Genomic DNA, 18,511 nt, shown 5'->3' on the forward strand with positions numbered 1-18,511 from the left:
AAAACCTACCCGTACTCCCAAGTCCAAATACTTATCGCATCAAAGTCAGGGGCTTAGCTTCTTCTCTTCCTCTTTTGGTTCTGTGCTGTAATAAAGCAGTTTCTACCTCTGCCACTAATATTAATGTGAGAAGTCCTCAAGGTCTGTTTCTGCAAGGTTCAGAAGATCTCTACTCAGTGCAGATGGCAGAATTCATGCACTAAATGTGATTAATAACTAAAATCTGTTTCATATGGCTGTGATTTCTAGTATGGAAACCAGCTTTGATCACATCTTAAAATTATATTGGAAAGATGGAAAAAATGATCCGGTTTGTTGTTTCCTAAGTCCATAATAATTATCTATAACAAATTGACTAAGGCACTTTACAGTCAGATCTATATGGCTCAGGAAACAATTGGCAGTGTCAAACCTGTGTGTGTTAGAGAGGTGTTTTTTCTGTAATGAAGGAAGAAAACCTGAAGAGCTTTCTGAACTCAGGAATAGGTCATTGCAGGCACTAAAGTGGAGCATGGGGGAGAAGGCAGAGTTTTTAGCATTCTTATGTATACAGGACACAAGAGAGAGACTAAATAAGGAAACCTTTGTGCTAGATAATAAAGTTAGTCATTTTCTGAGATACAAACCCAAATATTGTTAGACCAAATGCAAAGAAATGAATAAAGCTGAAGTTTGACAGTAGGTAAATATTTGGTTTCCTGAACTTGATATAATGTTGAAGTGTCATCATGGACCAGATTATCATTTAAGACAGATACAAATGAGGAGCAAATTAATATAAATCAAGATCTTTAGCAGAAATGAGCTCAAGACTTTATACAAACACTTTGAAGTTTAAAAGGCTCCTAAAACCATTTACAAGCTCTGGAAAGAAGGTTTTATCACTGAAAAATGGCAGCTGTGATGAGGGTTTCCATTTTATCCAAGCAGGAATAAATTGCATACGAGAAATTGAATCTCTCTTCACTCAGTGTTACATCACCGTATGGCTGGGGTTACCTTAACATAGTTACAGGTAATACTGCAGCAAAGAATGTTTTGTTTTTAGTAAAGTATTGCATGGAAGTTTCCTTCTGATTCAAATTCTTTAATTTGGAAGCGTGACGATCCTGTGATTTCAGCAGATCTTCCTCAACTAGGAAAGCAAGTTACAGGCAGCGTTCTTCTCACTGCATAAGGGTATTACCTAGAAACCAACACTACACAGAAGCAGATTTAAGGTCATAAACATGAACTTGAGTGAAGTTTCTTTGCAACTGGAAGAAAATTTCTATACTTAATTGGGTTTTTGTATGTGCTTATCTCTTAGCCTGTGCATAAACTTCTTTTGTAAAGCAGGGAAATAAATGCAGATTCTTAGCTGCCTTTTCTGAACTGGTATCCTGAATATTATAGAGCCAACAATTTCTAGTTGTTTTGAAGCATTATTCACAGATCTTTTTAAAAATAGAACTTTTGAAAAACAGATATAAGGGGGAAAATGGAAAATTAATATACTTTTTATGTGAAATCTATTGGCAAATTCTGAACTGTGCATACCCATTGTATGCTTGGGACTAGATTGGTCTCAAGCAAAGGACTTGTTCTGTTCTGCCCATCTAAGGTTGAAATGTTGTGTCATTTTCGATCTTCCTTAACACTCATGACGCAATCTGCTTAGCAGTGCTGTGAGGTTTACATATCCTTTATGCTGAGATCATTGGTGTGTATAAGCATACTTGTACTTCTCTGTTTTGCTTACATTCTGACTGTCACTTCGTAAGTTTTTTTTTTGTGTAATATCTGTACCTGCTTCTTACTTTTCCTTAATCCAAAATTTGAATTCTTGCAAAAAGTTCTTGACTGAGCGTGTTTTATGTCAAATTTATGCTTTTACTGAAATACTTCTTGTAATAGAAAAAAATTGTCTCCAACTAGAAATGCTCATTCAAATATAGCATGTGCTATACAGCATTTACTCAGAGACTGTTACGGTATCAAGTGATAAACTTCAGGTTTTCCCCTGGAAAACCAAATTCAAAGAACTTGTCTTTTGTATTACATTTTGTCATAGTAGCGTGAGCCACATAAAAGAACCATTACCTAATATTCTTCTAAACAGAAGGTGACTGCATTGTCAAAGACTGCTGGTGAGTAATTGCAGATAGTGTTGCCAGAGTGTGACTAACTGGGTACAAAATTTTAGATTAAATCATTTACAAACTAGTAATGAGTTTTCAATGCAGCTTTTTTCCTGTATTCTAAAATACTTAAAGTGGACTTCATTTTATATGTGGACAAAGTATATATGTAGTTATTTGTAAGCAAATGCAAAGTGGTCTCTTAGAGTATAAGTGATACTTTCTGGGTTTGGGGATGACAGCATTATCCAGAATGATCAAAAGGAAATGAAGTAAATGATCAGACTCCACAGAAGAGCATAAAGGAAACTTCAGCACAAAATGATGTTGTTTACATAGTAATTTTGTGTAGCTGTTATATCTTACATACTTTCTCAGAAGGCTAAATTTTTCTCTGTCTGTGATTGTGGGGTCAATGATGTTGAATTTTTGTGATCACTATGACACATGCAGCATTTATCAGGTTTTTTTTCATTGTAGAATTCTTTTATGTGTGATAGGAGAACATATCTGGTAGGAAATAGTGATGCAGATGAAAGGCTTGCAGTAGTGTTTCCAATATTTTTATTTTTGTGAAGACAAGCTATTCAAAATTTCAGGTGCTGTTGTTTCTAAGGTCTGCTCTAAACTTGTTCACCCACATTCATTCCTATTTTTCCTGTACTACCTTTGTTTCTGAACTGCCACTGGGCACTTAAACATACTACATTTATCATTGAGCTGGTTAAAGATTGATTCGTAGGGTAAACAGGTCCTGGCTTTATTACTGAAGGTAAATATCAGGGTATTGTCAGCCCCCTGGGTGCATAGGTAGGGGATCCCAGGCCGTATCTCCTAGTTTGAGGATACAGCTGTCCTAATTCAGTTAAGGACTGTTTGAAAAAGGGAAGCGAGATTCCAGTCTTCCATGTTGTGTGGTCTTGCTCTTTCTCTCTTAAGATCCAACTTCTGTAAGTCAGGAACCTGCAGTTACCACTTCTGGCCATAATTGTATCAAGACTACAAGGTGACAGTAAGTAAAAAGAAGAGTCAGAAACTCAGTAGAAATTCTGATCTGAAATCATCAGAAATCAAAAAATAATGTGTGGGAGAAAGAAAGAACACACTTTATGTCTGGATTAGTCTAGTGTTTTCAGGAAAATTTCCTACACAAATCCAGCCAAATCTTCCAGTCATAATGTGGGATTGACTGTGAGCTAGCAGGGCCTCAGACCTGCTGGAACTTGCAGATACAAACATGCGGGAAGAGGATTTCCCTTTAGGAACAGCCTCACTGTGACCCAGTTAATATTTACAAAACGCAGTGTTTTCTGCCTCTTGAGCTTGTGTGCACCAGAGATTCCTGGTGTGGTCCCAGGATCCAGTGAAGTACTAAAGTTGCAGGGCATCATTTGGCTCGGATTTGGTGCTGCAGGGGCACTGCTTCCTGGCCAGGTTTTGTTTAGCACCCATGCCAGACTTCAGCGTAGCACAGAAGTCAGGCCTAGAGGACTTATATAGCCCTTGCAAAAGAGCCACTCCCATTCTGGAGTCTCATTTTAATCACTTCAAAAGGTAACAAGCTGAAATGGTTTGGTATTTTGTCTACTGGTTTTGTATTTCTTCTTCAGTCCCTGATTTCATGTCTCTTGGTGAAAACGTCTGGGCTCAGTATTATGCAACTGATTACACCACTTAACTACCTGGCACAAACCAATTGTATCACCAGCACCATGGATGCTAGTGCTGGTCTAAGTAGAGCTGCGGTCATTACCTTTCTGCTGGTTGCCATCTCTGTGCTAGAAGATACTTCAGCAGCCAGTCATTGTTCACCCTAGTTCTTGTCTGGATGCAATCAATACGATAACCTACATACTGTGTCCTTGTGAAGTGGTATGCAGGATTTCTTCCTTAATGAATAAACATTCGTCATGTAAAAATTGTCCCTGAGGAGTTATCTGGTGTAAGGAGTTAGTACAGCTGAAGAGACATATGGAACACAGAAGGCCATTAATTCAGAAGTCCTATTAAATCTCAGGTGGGGTACATTGCATTTTTCCCTATCTATTATATATCCTAAGGTACAACAACAAAAAAAACCATCCAGCTCTGTGTACTGGTCTAATGTGGTGAATGTTCATTGGTTATGTACAATAGTGATACAGATCTTGCATGTGTGATTGCTGCTAGCCTAGGGGAAAAACAAGTTGAACTAAAAAGCAGTGAAAATTATCCGTAGAGTTTTGCTTTGTTAACATCAGAGAATATATGGCCACATGTTTCCAGCTGTCTGGTAGGGATCATACATGAATGGCTTCTAAAGTAATGGCATTTTAGCTGATTTTTTTTAATTGTTTTTCTCTCTCAGTAATGAATTTTCAGCAGTACTTTAGATATCCAACTTCTTAACTGAATTATGCTTTAAGATCAGTGTAATCATTATGTTAGTCAAGATGGTTTTTGATTGCATTGTGTATAAAAGAAACAAGTTTGAAGATAGAAATAAGTTGGACACTGGGTTACAAAGACATATAGTAAAATCCAATCTTTGTTTCTGTTGTTGCATCCTAGGAGGCTTTTCGATGGGAGGTGGAATGGCAATGCATTTAGCATATAGGTTTCATCAAGATCTGGCAGGTGTATTTGCTTTGTCTAGTTTTCTCAACAAAGAATCTGCTGTTTACCAGGTGAGTGTGTGGTGGACTTCACAGAAAAACTGCTGAGCTGAAAGAAAAACATGATCATTAAAATTGCATATAGCGTGTTTATTCATCTGAGACAATTGATTAATATTCTTAACTTATGACATTTCCTGGAAATAAATAAGCAGAATATTAGGGAAGTGAGGCTTTAAAGCTGTCCTTACATGGTGTTTTGTTGCTTTTTTGCACAGACGGTACAATTATTTTATTCAAAGTAAGTCAGTGTAGAAGGTAGATTAGCAAATGAAGTGCTGTGCAAGTTGTCCTTAGAGTCCATGCAAGTGTAACTATTCTTTGAAATTTTGTGAGAATTACAATACTCATGAGCTCCATCTACTGTCATGAATTTTTTCTATTTCTCTTATTTAGAGAGAGACACAGACCTTAAAGTACACCCTATTGTTTGTCAAGAGTTAGCACATTGGAATTTGAAGTACAGTTTTTTCCAATATTTATTTTTTATTTTTGTAGAGATAGTACGATATGACCGCTAGAACCAGGTTAATAAATGAAATGCTATGGAAGTTGTCACCATGTAATTGTAACTATTCTTTTAAAATTTTTAGTGATATGTGTGGCTGTGTTTCTTCTCCATTTAGGCTTTGAAAAGAAATGAAGGTGTTCTTCCAGAATTATTTCAGTGTCATGGAACTGCTGATGAACTAGTTCTCTACTCATGGGGTGAAGAGACCAACAAGATGTTGAAGTCACTGGGAGTATCAGCATCACTTCATAGTTTTCCAAATCTTAATCATGAGTTAAACAGAACCGAAATAGAAAAACTAAAAACCTGGATTGTAAAAAAATTACCTGTTGAGGCAGCAAAGACAAACGAATAAAAGAAGATAAGCTTTCATATACTTCCTGATTTTTGTGGTTTTAAGATCTTGTGTGGCTTATATATATATATATGAGTGTTCCATATATGTTATATAAGCAAAGCTTCAGGTAGATACTATTTTATTTCATGAAGTTCACTGAAGTGGTAAAATGATGGTGCTGACTATTCACACTCATTTTATCATACGGGTTTCTTTTTCTGTTTTCTTGTCCAGTTTTTAAGTACACATCCACATTAGTCTATGGAAAATAATGACTGCTAATAGTAAAACCATTCCTAAATAATCAAAACAGTATTCAGGAAGCATTGCTGTGGATTTCCCAGATTTTTTGTGTGTCTCTGTGTGTGTTCTAAGATGGAAAAGTATACAGTGGTATGGTTGGCTTTCTAATGGCATTAAAGCTGGACAATTATTAAAGTGATGGACTTTTACTTGAGGAGTCGTATTGCCTTCAGTTGGATTCTCAGCATGTGGGAATTAACCTACATCAAAGCAGAATTGTATGGTGCCTCAAAAAAACCAACAAAAAAACCCCAACAACTGAGGTTTGTGTTGTAGTTTCAAAAGTCGTAAGTAGCTGCGTCTAGCTATACCACAGGCCCTTGTTATTACCTGCTTTCATTGTTTTGTTACTCGGAGATGTAGCTTTATGTGAGTTGCTTGAGCCCTGTGTGGTTTATAGTGTAGGTTTAAATGAAAAACAAAACAGTGCCATCATGATTGTTAAAATCTATTCTGGTTTTGAAGATATCATTCTTTGGGCACTGTTCCTTTAGAAACTTATTTTTGCCAACAGTTTTACTTTGGCTTGCAAGATCGCATTTTAAATTGAAAGATGAGGATACTTGACTCCTCTGAATATTTAAGAGTTGTAAATAATGATTGTGATATAAAGAAAACTTGTATCCCATTACTTTTATGGTGGATGATTCATCTCTGTGTCAGTTTGATAAATTAACTCAGAGTATAAATATTCTTAAGTAATTTTAATGCTTTTTATTATCATTATTATTATTATTATTTTCCCCCCTCTGCCCCATTTTCTTCTCCCCAAATTCAGTAATTTTCTGAGCATGACAAGGTATTCAGCCTTTTGCCAAAGCCAATAGATCCAGGTCTCTTGCTTAATCTTCTCCTTTCCCCTTTTTTGAAGAGTGGATCTAGGACACTGTTGTTTGCTCTGTCACAGCAGATTGCTGCCAGTATTGGCTATGACTCCAGAAGAGTCCGCCAAGTCCGGGGGACGAAGAGTTTTGTTCAAATCCTCATGCACTGAGACCGAAGCCAGCTTTTACCTATCTTGAAGAATAAGCAAAGGGGAAAAAATGTCACTGTTCAAGTACAAGGCATGTAATTGGCAGTAGCAAGTAACAACTTCCTGCTGCTAAAAATATTTTGCTTTATTTCATTTTGCTAGCATTAGCAAGTCAGCAGTCTGTTCTGAAAAACAGGATTTTAAATGGCACATGAAAACTCAGCTATTTGAAACAGTAAGTGAACAGCATTTTTTCTTTCCTGGTGCCCTAAGCTACCTAATTACTGCAAATTAAATTGAAACAGGTGTGTTCAGAGGCAGCTGAGCTAACATTGCCTTGTCCCAACTCTAATTAGAACCCTTGACAACTGAAGTTGTAGCATTTTGGCGATTATACATCATTTTGAGTTTTGCACCATTTTCTGCTCTTCCTGCAGTTTCTATCAGGAGACTATTCAAGCCACTAATGCAAAGTGGTAATTCATTTTGGTGACAAGCGCATGCAGGTGGGAAAGTGGTGGGCTCCTAGCAAGGTGGCTTGTAACAAGGTCAGAGCATAGTGCAAAATGGTTGAAATGATATCATGGAAGGAATAGAAACTATTACCACGCCAAACCCAGTTTTTTAGATTGTTTTTGCGGTGTCAATAATTGCAGATGCAGTGGATACAGACTTTGGTTTCGTTCCCTTGATACAGGGTGAGAAGCATTTACAAAGGTCCACATTTCATGACGTTTGTAAGGTCTGCATTTCATGACACTCTTGGAAAACGGTGAAGTCCCACACTTGCATCCATCTTCTTCCATCTTCCTTGGCTTGTGAGTGAAATCCCAACTAACCCAGAGATGCATTGTGACGTAAGATTGGAGATCTGTTAGGTGTGTGCTGTAAAGGGGTCCCAAATCCCCGAGTTTTGAGGTCACTTTTGGGATGTTAGAGAACTTCTCTGTAGAGTTTTCCCTCAGTCTGCAGGTAGCTACAGCGAGGATGGTGTGACTGGCCTGGCCTGTTTGCTGAGGATGGTGTGGCTCTGTGTCCCAGATGGTGCCTAGCTCGGGTTGGACAAACAGATTGAGTTTTAGCCCAGAAAAAGTTGGACTGTTGGTTGGTATTGAGAAGCAGCCAGAGGCAATATTAGTCCTTGAAGACAGTGGGCCTGCTGTTAGATCTCTAGTCAAATGAAAACTTTAATAGTCAAAATTAGCCCAGCTGCTTGACAGCAAGAAGTAATCCAGATAGGTTTTTGACTGGCTGGCCTGTTTCAACTTGGCCCCTTTTCACTACGCTTAAAAAAAAAAATCATTTTTAAGTTGATACCAGAGCACAGGGCAGGGGTTCGTTTGCTGAAAGGGCATCTCGACAGCGCTTAGTGGCACTACAGCTCCGGGACCGGCCTGTTGATTGCCAGGCGGCATTTGAAGTACTTTGTAGAATCTATAAGGATCACAAAGAGTTCCCTTTTCACTGCTGGGTTACATGTTGTTGGGACAGTCACAGTAGCAGGTGCAGGGGCATCCAGAGCCCTGAACTGGTATGTCTTATCAGTTGTATCTACATTTAGATGAAGAGAGTGGAAAAGAATGCAACTGTTTTTTCATTCATCCCTAATCTTTCACTCTTGACACCTTTAGGGGTGTTTACGTATCGTAATAAGATGTTAACGAGATAGATGCCATGTAGTTTTAGGAGGAGCAAACTCAGGGCTCTGCTTCTTGGGGTTTTCCTTTTTTTTTTCCTTTTCTTTTTTTCTTTTTTTTTTTTTTTCTCCCAGGATTTTTTCCCAGGGTTTGTTCCCAGTTTTTTCCTGTTTGTTTTTTTTCTGGGTGTTTGTCCAGGTTTCACTATTTTTTTCTGGGTTTGACCCTTTTTCTGCCTTTCTTTTTTCTAGTTTTGACCAGTTTTGTTTGAGTTTGGAGGGTTTGGGGTGAAGTTTTTAGTGCAGCCAAGGTTTTGTGGGGGGCAGCCAAAATAATTATGAACCTTACACAGGAGTATGCCAAAAATGCAAAGGCAGTGATTTAATACTTCCAGAGTAATAAGAATGGTTGAATGCTCAACCATCGTTCCCTTCCATGGCTGTGATTTTTAACTGCTAATCTCTAGCCCAGTTAAGGTAGCTTATGTCTGAGGAAGGTCTCTCTTTTGGGTTTACTTGTTTATGAAATGTAAGTTTGGATAATTAGCAGGTTAATGTGATACATCATTCTGGCAGCAAACTTCTTTTATACTTAAAAAGAAAATGGAGCTTCCCTTCAGTCTCTTTGCACTGCATCCAATGGGTGATGGATGACTTTTTGGACAAGACCAATTGCATTGCCATCAACAGGAATTTTTTTCCAAATATGCAATAATTTAGATCAGGTTTATCCATAGACACATCTTGACTTAAGCCTTGATCCTGTACCGTACAGACAAATGAATGTTTTTCACTGTTTCCACTGAACAAGTTGCAGTCTCAATCTGACAAATAAATGCCTAATGAGGAGCTCAGGGTTTGGAAATGGGATGAACCCTTTCTTTGATATATGTCAGAGTATTTTCCAGTGAGGACTTGGAGGTGCCTGTCGGACTGCCACCTTGCCTTCCCGGCTTTTTTGGGAAGGGAGAGGAAGCTTGTTTTAGAAGCAGGTTCCCTCTCCTGTCTAGTAATCAGCCTGTTTGATCCCATGACACATCACATCAGATTTACACTTAGAACCATGCAGAGTTTTCATTACAGGAAGAGGTTTTTGTACTGTGGACACCTGCAGCATGTACAAAGGTGATGTGAAGTGCATGTGCTAATTTAAAATAATTTCCTGGGTAATGAACTGGATCAAAAATGAAGGATGGTACTGCCAGTATTTTTAATATGTTGACATATTTTTGGGGAAGAACGTGGCCCATGCTTCCGTTTGTATCTATAATTTAGCGTGACTCATAACCAGAAGTCTGAACTGTCCTGGTGAAAAGAAAGGAATGGATATTAAGATTGCAAGTGCCAAGGCAGATTTTGTATATCGAAAGCTGACAGAAAAGATGATTTGCAGAGGTTTCAGTAAGTGCATCATTAAATCATCCTTGGCTCCTTCTCAGATGTGTATTTTTTTAAAAAAAACCCCGATGCTTCTCTAAGCAAAAATATAAACATGTGAAACACTGGAGGTGACTTTCTTGGAAGAAGTGGTTTTTTCCCCACTAAGGAAATATATTTTTTTCTTAAGATGTCCAATTGATTAATGCCAGACCGCATGGAATTACTAAGTGAAATCCTCAAGATGTTCTATTGTTTTTATAGCACAACTCAGTCACCAGTGTTTTTCTGTATGTGAAAATATTTGGCAGCCTTGTTGACCAGATAGGCAATGGTATGTGAATTTCACATTTTATATAAAGGCCCTTGGTTTCATATTAAAAATTAGGGGTTTGACGTTCAGCTAAAACAGCGGGTAACTGATTGCCTTCATAATTTCTGTAGAGTGTCATGAGAAAGGAGAGCCTCGTGCCATGCTCCACTCCAACAGCCCTGGACATACATGCCCGGTTTTCCTGAAGGTATATTTGGACACACCAAGCTGCCAAGCCTGGAATTACCTGTAGCCCAGCCGGCCTCAGCAGCTCTCCCCATGGCCCATGCAGAGGCTTCAGTCTGCTCTCCCGGTGTTACAGGCAAGTTCCGTCTTCATAGCGGAACCTCCCTACTATGTTTGGCGCGAGCAGCGCTGAGAAACATACATATTGTATAAATTCCCTTCTTGAAGCACTACCAGTACTTTGGATAAGCCACTGTAAAACTACTGGTATGCATTTGTTCATAGTTTGGAAAATACTGTTTTCATTACAGTAAACCAATATAAACATCAGCAATATTCCTATCAAACAAATTAGTTCTCATGTGAAATGTATGGTAAGTAAATTTGTTGTGTAGCTGAATACAGTGTTATTTAATGGAACTTGATTTGGTGCCAACTAAACATATGGATCTTTAAATGCATTCCCCTTGTGGCTATGTTGAAATCATCCACCAATAACATGTGCTGAATTCCCTTCCAGATTTGCAGGCTGGCTGCCCTTATTGTATGAGGTTTTGAAATGCAACAAATAGTATTGGTGAGGGAGGGGAATACAGTGCAAGAATTTCTGTTTTGTTAGTTATTTTTCAAAAAAATTTTGCTTGACTAAAGCTTTTCTTCTCCACCCACCCCCCTAGCCCCCTCCTTCCTTTCAGCCTGGAAAAGAGTTTTGTTTTATCTTCAAATGCCATAAAGGTTCTTCGTTCCTTTGAGGATTTTTGTCTCCATTTCTCTTCTACTTCTTCCCTTTTTACCAGGGGAAATCAGTAAAAGGGGAGATAAATGGAAGACAGGGAAATACAGGTAAATCTTTTTGTCCTTACCTTTTTACAGTATTAAAATTATTACTATAGGAATATATATTTATGAAAAAAATATTTTTTCAGAAAACACTGCCTTTTTTTTTTTCCTTAGTTGTGACAGTCTGTGTTCTATGACAGGAGGCAGTATTCAGAAAGCTACTGCAGCTGTCTCGTTTTTAACCACAGAACTGTAATGTGCTAACATGATAGGATGCAGCAGAAGTAGTAGCGTGGATCCTGGTCTACCAAACACTTCTGTGCATGCTTACATTGATTGCTGTCTGTACTAGTATTGAAATCGGTGTCATTCCCTTCTTGCAGTGAAGCATACACAAGTGTCAGAAAGTCTGAAGTCAGTGTTCCTCCACAGCAGTCAGTGCATTAAGGTGGGCTTTAAAAATTATTGTACTGTAATTACCTCACGTCATTTAAATGTAACTCACTGGCAATTTCTTTAAAACCTTTCCTTTGTACTTAATCAAATGCTGAAGTGGTGCTAAGAAGGATGGGCCTCATTTTATTTTCTCAAATTCCCTCCAGGGCTATAACCACAAGTGAGTGCATAATGATTTACATGTATAACATCTGCGTGCGCTGATGTCTCTTGTAGTCAAAATTGTGTTTTGGCTTACTGAGACAATTAAATGGCGCAAATTGTGTTCCCAGATTTGTGCCCAAACGTCATATTCAGAGCTCTGCATGCGTTCAGCTGGTGGCTGGCTGGCCAGACCTGGTAAGGTTACCTGACGGTGGCACGCAGGACTTGCAGGCGTCCAGAAACAGCTTCACATGCAGCTCCAGGCGCTGGATGGAGACCACCTTGGAGGGACTTGGCTTTAGAGAGCAGCAGGAAAATAAAACATTCTTTCAATAAATAATTAGGAGGACCTGTTAATGCTATACGGAGTAGAGCGGAGTTGTCTGTGCCAGTTCCTTCTGTAAATTGGTGTAGCTCCTTTGGGACCCATCGAACCGTGCCAATATACATCAGCCAAGGCCCTGACACGAGTGGAGTTACTGGGGGTTTGACCCTGTGCCAGCTGAGGAGCTGCTTCTCCTGGAGAGTACATCAAGTAGAAGAGGATGTCGAAGGGGCAATTCAGTACTGCAATGATTTTTATTTTATTTTGGGTTTTTTTAAGCCTCAAGAAAACGTAGGTGAAACGGTGGCGTAATGCTGACAGCTAGAGGGGGGGCACTTGGGTTGCAATTAATGCAGCAACAAGTGGCAAGCTGAAAGATGTTTTTATTCCCTCAAAAACAAAGTTAGGGGCTAATTATAGATCCACTGATGTAATGGGAACATTCTGACCCACCGTTATTGTCATAATCATAGTTGTAAGTCTGGTAAATTTAAAGGTCTGTTTTCCTTGCGTCCTGCATACAAATTCCATTTCATAACATTTTGGGCTATTTCAGGGAGGTTACAGGGCTCTAAAGGTGATTAAACTCACTCAGTCATCAGCAGCTTGACTTGTAACCCACTCAAGGACTGCTTATAATAGTATTGCTTCATTTTGTTATTTCTCTTGAGGTTCCCTCGACCACATCTCACCTTCAGCTAAGACATTTTCAAGTGCCAGCCTGAAAAATCAAGAGTTCTGCGCAGCTAATAGGATCTGCTGTCGATGTCGTTAAAATCTTGGCGGGAGGTGGGTAGCGAGGAGAGGAAGCAGTCCAGGGGCATCGAGCCTTACATGTTGTCCTCCTGCCACACGGGATGGAGCAGCGTGTGCGGTGGCGGCGTGTGCTGCGGGGCACCACCCCGAGCAGGACCGAGAACGGGGGGATCCGCGCGGTTCTGTGACTTTGCTATGTAAATCCGAGCTCCGGCATCACACGTTTGCTGACACACAGACTTTGGGTGCTTTTATTACCAGGTGAGTGCACCAAGTCTGTCCGTGACCTGATACTTGGGCCTGCGTTTCTGCAAGAAAACTGTGGCGGTGCCTCAGGCCATCTCTAGTGGCATCTTCTGAACTGTTTGAAGGTGAAACCCAACTGTCCCTGTAGTCCCTACTGTCACAGATCACTGAAGCTGATTTGGTCACCTTTGCTGTGAAATATTTTTGAGGTGCTCACCCTGTGTTCTGTTTGGGCTAGGTGGGGAGCGATATCTAGTCTCTTCCAAAGGTGTTTTCATACCGGAGCCCGGTGCTCTCCGTGTCCGCCTGGTGGGAGCGAGCATGGTTTGGACTCAGAGCAGAACTGTAGCAGGGGCAGGAGCCAAGTGCTTGAGAATTTCTTCTGCCTGCAGGGGCATGTCGGGTGATGGACGGATGAGAAGGGCATGGTGTGTCCAGGCAGCAGCAGAGTACCATGAGCCTGCCAGCGTGCTGCTGGGGTGGCTGGCTGTGGGCAGCTGACAGTCTCGCCCGCTCAGTCAGCAGTAAGCTGGGCTTGCACAAGGCCGATGCAGAGACAAAACATCTGGGTCTCAAGTGCCTTTGGGTCTGGTGTTGCAGCCTGAGGTGTGTGGAGTGAGGTGCTGTCATGGCAGTATGTGTGGATGAGAAACGCGGTCCCAGAGGATTTGACCTTCTAGGAAGAAAAATGACATGCACTACTGTTTTGTTTGTGAGAGTTTTTATCGTTTCTCTTTTTTCTTTTTTTTTATGGATCAAAACCGATGTATAATATGGTGAGGCAGGATAACGTTTGAAGTTGACAGTCAATACCTGGGAAGCAGATAAGAGAGGTACAAGCATGATGCAATCCAATGAGACGTGGCTGAGAGAGGGTGAGGGAGGACAGCAGTAGTGGTGAATAACCTTCAGGGGAAAGACCCTGGGGGCCATAACCTCAGTTCAGAGAATATGTAAAACTTACAGGGGCCAAAGGGGGAGTAGAAAATGTCAGAAGCCTTCCAGAGCAGCAGAAGGTTATGATCTGTTCCCCAGCCACTGCTTGGAGATAAGCTTCTCTTTGGGACAGATTCAGCAATATTTACAATTTATGTGATGTGCATAAAATAAAATGCTTTGTCCGCTGATCCTTTAGCCAAATGCAGAACACAGTCAGAAGCTTTGCAAAGCTGAATATCTTAAATTATAAATCAACTTTTTTACACTGTATTGAAATTACTGTAAACTCCCAGCCTTTGTGATAAGCTACCACAGAAGGGATTAGAAGCCAGCAAATATTTCTGGCTAATAAACTCTGAAGATACTCCTAATTTTTTCCCAAAAGACTGAAAAAAATTGATTCCCAAATTCTGTTCAAACTGGTGTAGATAGCTCCGGTGCCTTGGTTTTATAGGGCAAACTCCTTAGGTAAATGATAGAAGATTGCAAGTTAAAAGACACTTGAAATTATATTAGTTTAGCAAAGTGAAACAAAAGTTATACTGTAAGCAAGAGAAACTACTCAGTTTAGTTTCTCTGTCCCAATTAAAATGTGGAAAGTAAACCAACTGCATAATAGCAAAAATGCAGAGCTAAAACCTCTTGTTGTTTTGTTGCAAATTCCATAATTTTACGTATTTCATCAGCCCTTAGCTCATATAGATTCATGATTATGTGAGAATTTTTGCTTATTAGCGTTTTGGTTTTAGTCTGAATTGCAGCGAAACTGGAAACATGCTCTAAAACCTCTGGAAATACAAAGCAAAGGAAAAAAAAAAAACCTACCGTCAAATGATCTTTAGTAAAAAAGATGATGTGGGGGTTTTTTAAGCTGGTCATACAACTTCAGGGTATATATCTGAATGCTATATTTCAATAAAGTGTATTTGAGTGCTATGTTTCACCACCAACTTCAAAATGATTATCCAGCCTCAAGAGAAATATTTGCTAAGTAATATGACCAGGTCAAGACGAGGGTGATTCCACTGCATGACTTCACTGCCATGTGAATTTACAGGCATGTAACTTAAAACTTCATTCTTGCAGATAAACTTTAGTTTTTTCTTACTCTTTATGAAGTGAACCTGGAAAGCATCTGATCACCATCCTCCTTACAATTTATTATTTTTTTTCTCATATTGGGAAACAGTTGCCACTTACCCATGATATTCTTCTAGATGAAATCTGAAGTTCTTCAATCTTTCCTTATGTCATGTTTTGTAGGTCTGTGTAAGTTTTATTGTTCTGCTGTGGTTTACTCCTTTCTAATGCGTGATGCTCGAATTGGCTAGAGTATTGTGGATGAGACCTTTCCATTGCAAAGTTGCACAGAATAACTACTGCCTGTCTCTTAGGAATAATGTTCACATTTTTAACACAAGCCAAAAAGACCAGTGCCCTCTTGCAGCATAATGGTATTGACATGTATTTGCTTTGTCATCTGCTATAACCCCAGATTCTCCTGTTCGTCCATATTTTGTAATAGTAAAAAAAGTGACATAAAATGATCTTTTCCTTTTTTTTTTTAATGATCTAGCTTAAGAATAAGCAAATTCAATTTAACATTTAACTCCCCTCTATTAAAAAAAAGGGGGGGGGGGTGAGAGTTAGTTTTTGGGTGGAGAGCTTTTATTTCTAGTTTCATCCCAAGCAAATTTTTATGGCTGAGTTATAAACCCCTGAAAATTGCAGTTCATAATGGAAACATTGGCAGACCCTGAACGGCGCCGCTGTAAAGTAGTATGAAGCTTTAAGTTTTTCCACTTTTAGACCTGGAATAAAACTAAATTACAACACTTTCCGTAGAGGCATTTGATTTTCCCCCCAGTAATTTCTGCTGGATCTGTCCAGTGTTTCCTGACTTCCTATGTTGTCATTGGACTTTTTCTTATTGACTAGGCAGTTCGTTTCATTCGATCGGTAGATTCACCAGTGGAGATACCCAAAAAGTGTTGTTTACTGGGGCAGAGTGTGCTAGGAAACGTAGTGCTGGCTTGGAGCAAGTTACAGTGCGGATTTATGGAAGAAATCTACAGCAAATAGGGCTGGAATGAGTGTTGTGGGACTCACAAAACACCTGAAATGATAAGGGTCCCCACAATGTTGTTCTGCAGGATAGAAATGTTCTTCCAGATTCCATCCAAACCCATTGCCGAAGTGGATGCAAAGGCGCTCTGAGAAGAGAATATCAAGGTTGTTTTCCTCTCCCAAGGCAGGAGAAATAGATTAGCAATATGATTTTTCATAGCGCTGCAGTATGCTAGGGTATTCCAGCAGGAGCAGTTTTATCTGAAAGTGGATGTGAAAACAAAAGGCAGAATGGAAGTCAGCAAGTGGACAGGGCTTTTTTCTGGAATTATTCCTGGAGTCATTTCTCATACTGGCGCAGGCTGCAGGAAGCCAAAGATCAACGTGTGGGTTATTTATAACCATTTTCTAAATTACTTCAGTGCAAATGATCTGTTTAGCTACTTCAGTCCTTAGGGCAAGAGTTGCAATGCCACTCGTTTGGTCCCTACGGGGCGGGGGGCAAATTATGGAACCAAGGCATAAGCAAATAACGTACCCTTGCTTTTCTCTTTTGGGTCTCTCCTTCAAGATGAAATTTTTTTGTTATTTGTTGTTATTGCATCCCAATGGATCTGTGGTGGTTCCTGGCACGAACAGCGGAGGGCTATGATATATTCCTAGCTGGGCTGTAGTTAGCTGCCTTGTCCGGGCAGTTTCGCCTCCAGCCCTGTGACAGCTACCCAGGCTGTCCAGGCAGCTGTAACTTTGGCGTGTGGATGTTCTCACTGTTTCTGGAGTTCTCCATGGGCAGCAGGTAAATTTCTTTCGGTCGTAATAGGAATGATTCTAACGCAAAATATAGGAGAGAGGTCCATGAAAATCAGCCTTGAGGTCATAGATAAAAGTGATGTCTCCATCCCCTGGGTGACTGAGAATCATTTCCAAATAGTGGATTAGCTTAGGTTGGATTAGCATTCCTCTTGAACACTTTATCTATGTCCATACTGTTCCTGCACTTGCTTTTTTCTGGATGTAGCAGCAAAGCCCAAAGTCTGTTGTAGTGAAAAACCCAATTGTTCTTTCCCAGTCAACTGGAAAATTTGTGCCTTTATGAGGGTTTATAGGAATGGCACTGAGCAACTAAGAAACTGGGCAACTCTGCTTTTCCTTATTTTCTTCCCTTCTCTACAGCAAAAAAAAGTGGATTTCAGCACAGAGCATCACCAAAACATAAACCGTTCTGTCTGGATCTGAAATCCTTTAGGAGAGAAACACCCTCACCCAGCTGTGGCTGAAGATTGCACCTGCCACTTACCAGCAGTTACAGTAGCTCTTGGATGGATGGAATAATCTGCTGCTGGAAAAGGTAGTTCTTTTGTTTTCGCTGAGGAGCTGAGCTATTCCAGGTGATTTTGTAGGTGAATTCCAGTAGCTCTTTCTCAAAAACTCTCTGTAGCATTGAGCCCCCAGTAAAGACAGTGATAAACTGGAGTGAGGCCAGAGGAGAGGCACCAGGGTGGTTAGGAAGCAAGAGCATGAGAGGTGCTTGGGGTTGCTGAGGCAGTGGGGTTTGCTGGGTCTGGAGAAGGCTATTGGGTGGGTGAGAGGATCCAGTTGTCATCTTCCACTCTCCAAAGGAAGCTTTTGGAGGCAGTGGGATCAGGCTTTCTGACAGACACAATGACAAAGGGACAAGAGGTCATGATCAGAAGTTCTAATGAGAGAAATTTTGTTCGGATGTGAGGAATGTATCCTTCATCATAAGAGTGGGTAAGCACCATGGAAAGTCCCTCCTTGGAGGTTTTTGAACTGCAGCTGGCCCTGATCTCACCTTGAACCTGGCACTGCTCTGAGGCGGCTGGAGCAGGTGACCTCCTGAGGTCCCTTCCAAACTAATTTTTTTCTATGAATCTGAATTCATTTTACAGAGGTAGCATCCTTAAGAAAGAAGGGAAAAAACCCAACTAAACAAGTACCAGAATTGAGGATTTGAGAAACAGGTATGTATCTATATGACCAACTGAGAGAAAATAGGTTTCCAGCTGTTTAGTTTTAGCAGTTTAGTTTTCTTTTGGAAAATAAAATCAGGAATAGTCTAGAGTCTGAAAGTGAGAAATCCAGTTACAATCAGAAGACCTTAAGATTTTTAGCTCCTGTTTTTCAAAAGTAAAGCACCATTAAAAAGAGTATATTTCCATTGCAAAGCAGAGAATGACTGTAATGTTTCTTAATATGCATTGAAAAGTACCAAAATCACATTCTTCGAGACTCTGTGTGTGTGTATTAGATTATATAAACTTTGATTTATACATTCCCAGTCACTTAATGTACATAGTTTAGCATTTTAAAAATCATGAGCACAGAGTTGTCATATAGGATGTTTTGGAAAACAAAAATTATATGTTG

General features: G+C 39.9%; 1 protein-coding gene across 1 annotated transcript in view; it reads left to right on the forward strand.

The window, feature by feature from the left end:
* Positions 1 to 5,661, forward strand: part of LYPLAL1 (lysophospholipase like 1) — a 29,067-nt gene extending 23,406 nt beyond the window's left edge. Inside the window, exons 4-5 of the mRNA XM_055725474.1 lie at positions 4,671 to 4,786; positions 5,401 to 5,661. Of these exons, the coding sequence (XP_055581449.1) occupies positions 4,671 to 4,786; positions 5,401 to 5,640 (356 nt within the window). The 3' untranslated portion in view covers positions 5,641 to 5,661. The remainder of the gene's footprint in view (positions 1 to 4,670; positions 4,787 to 5,400) is intronic.
* Positions 5,662 to 18,511: the final 12,850 nt, after the last annotated feature.

The sequence above is a fragment of the Falco cherrug genome, chromosome 13 (genome assembly GCF_023634085.1).
Source record: "Falco cherrug isolate bFalChe1 chromosome 13, bFalChe1.pri, whole genome shotgun sequence".
Taxonomy (NCBI): Eukaryota; Metazoa; Chordata; class Aves; order Falconiformes; family Falconidae; genus Falco; species Falco cherrug.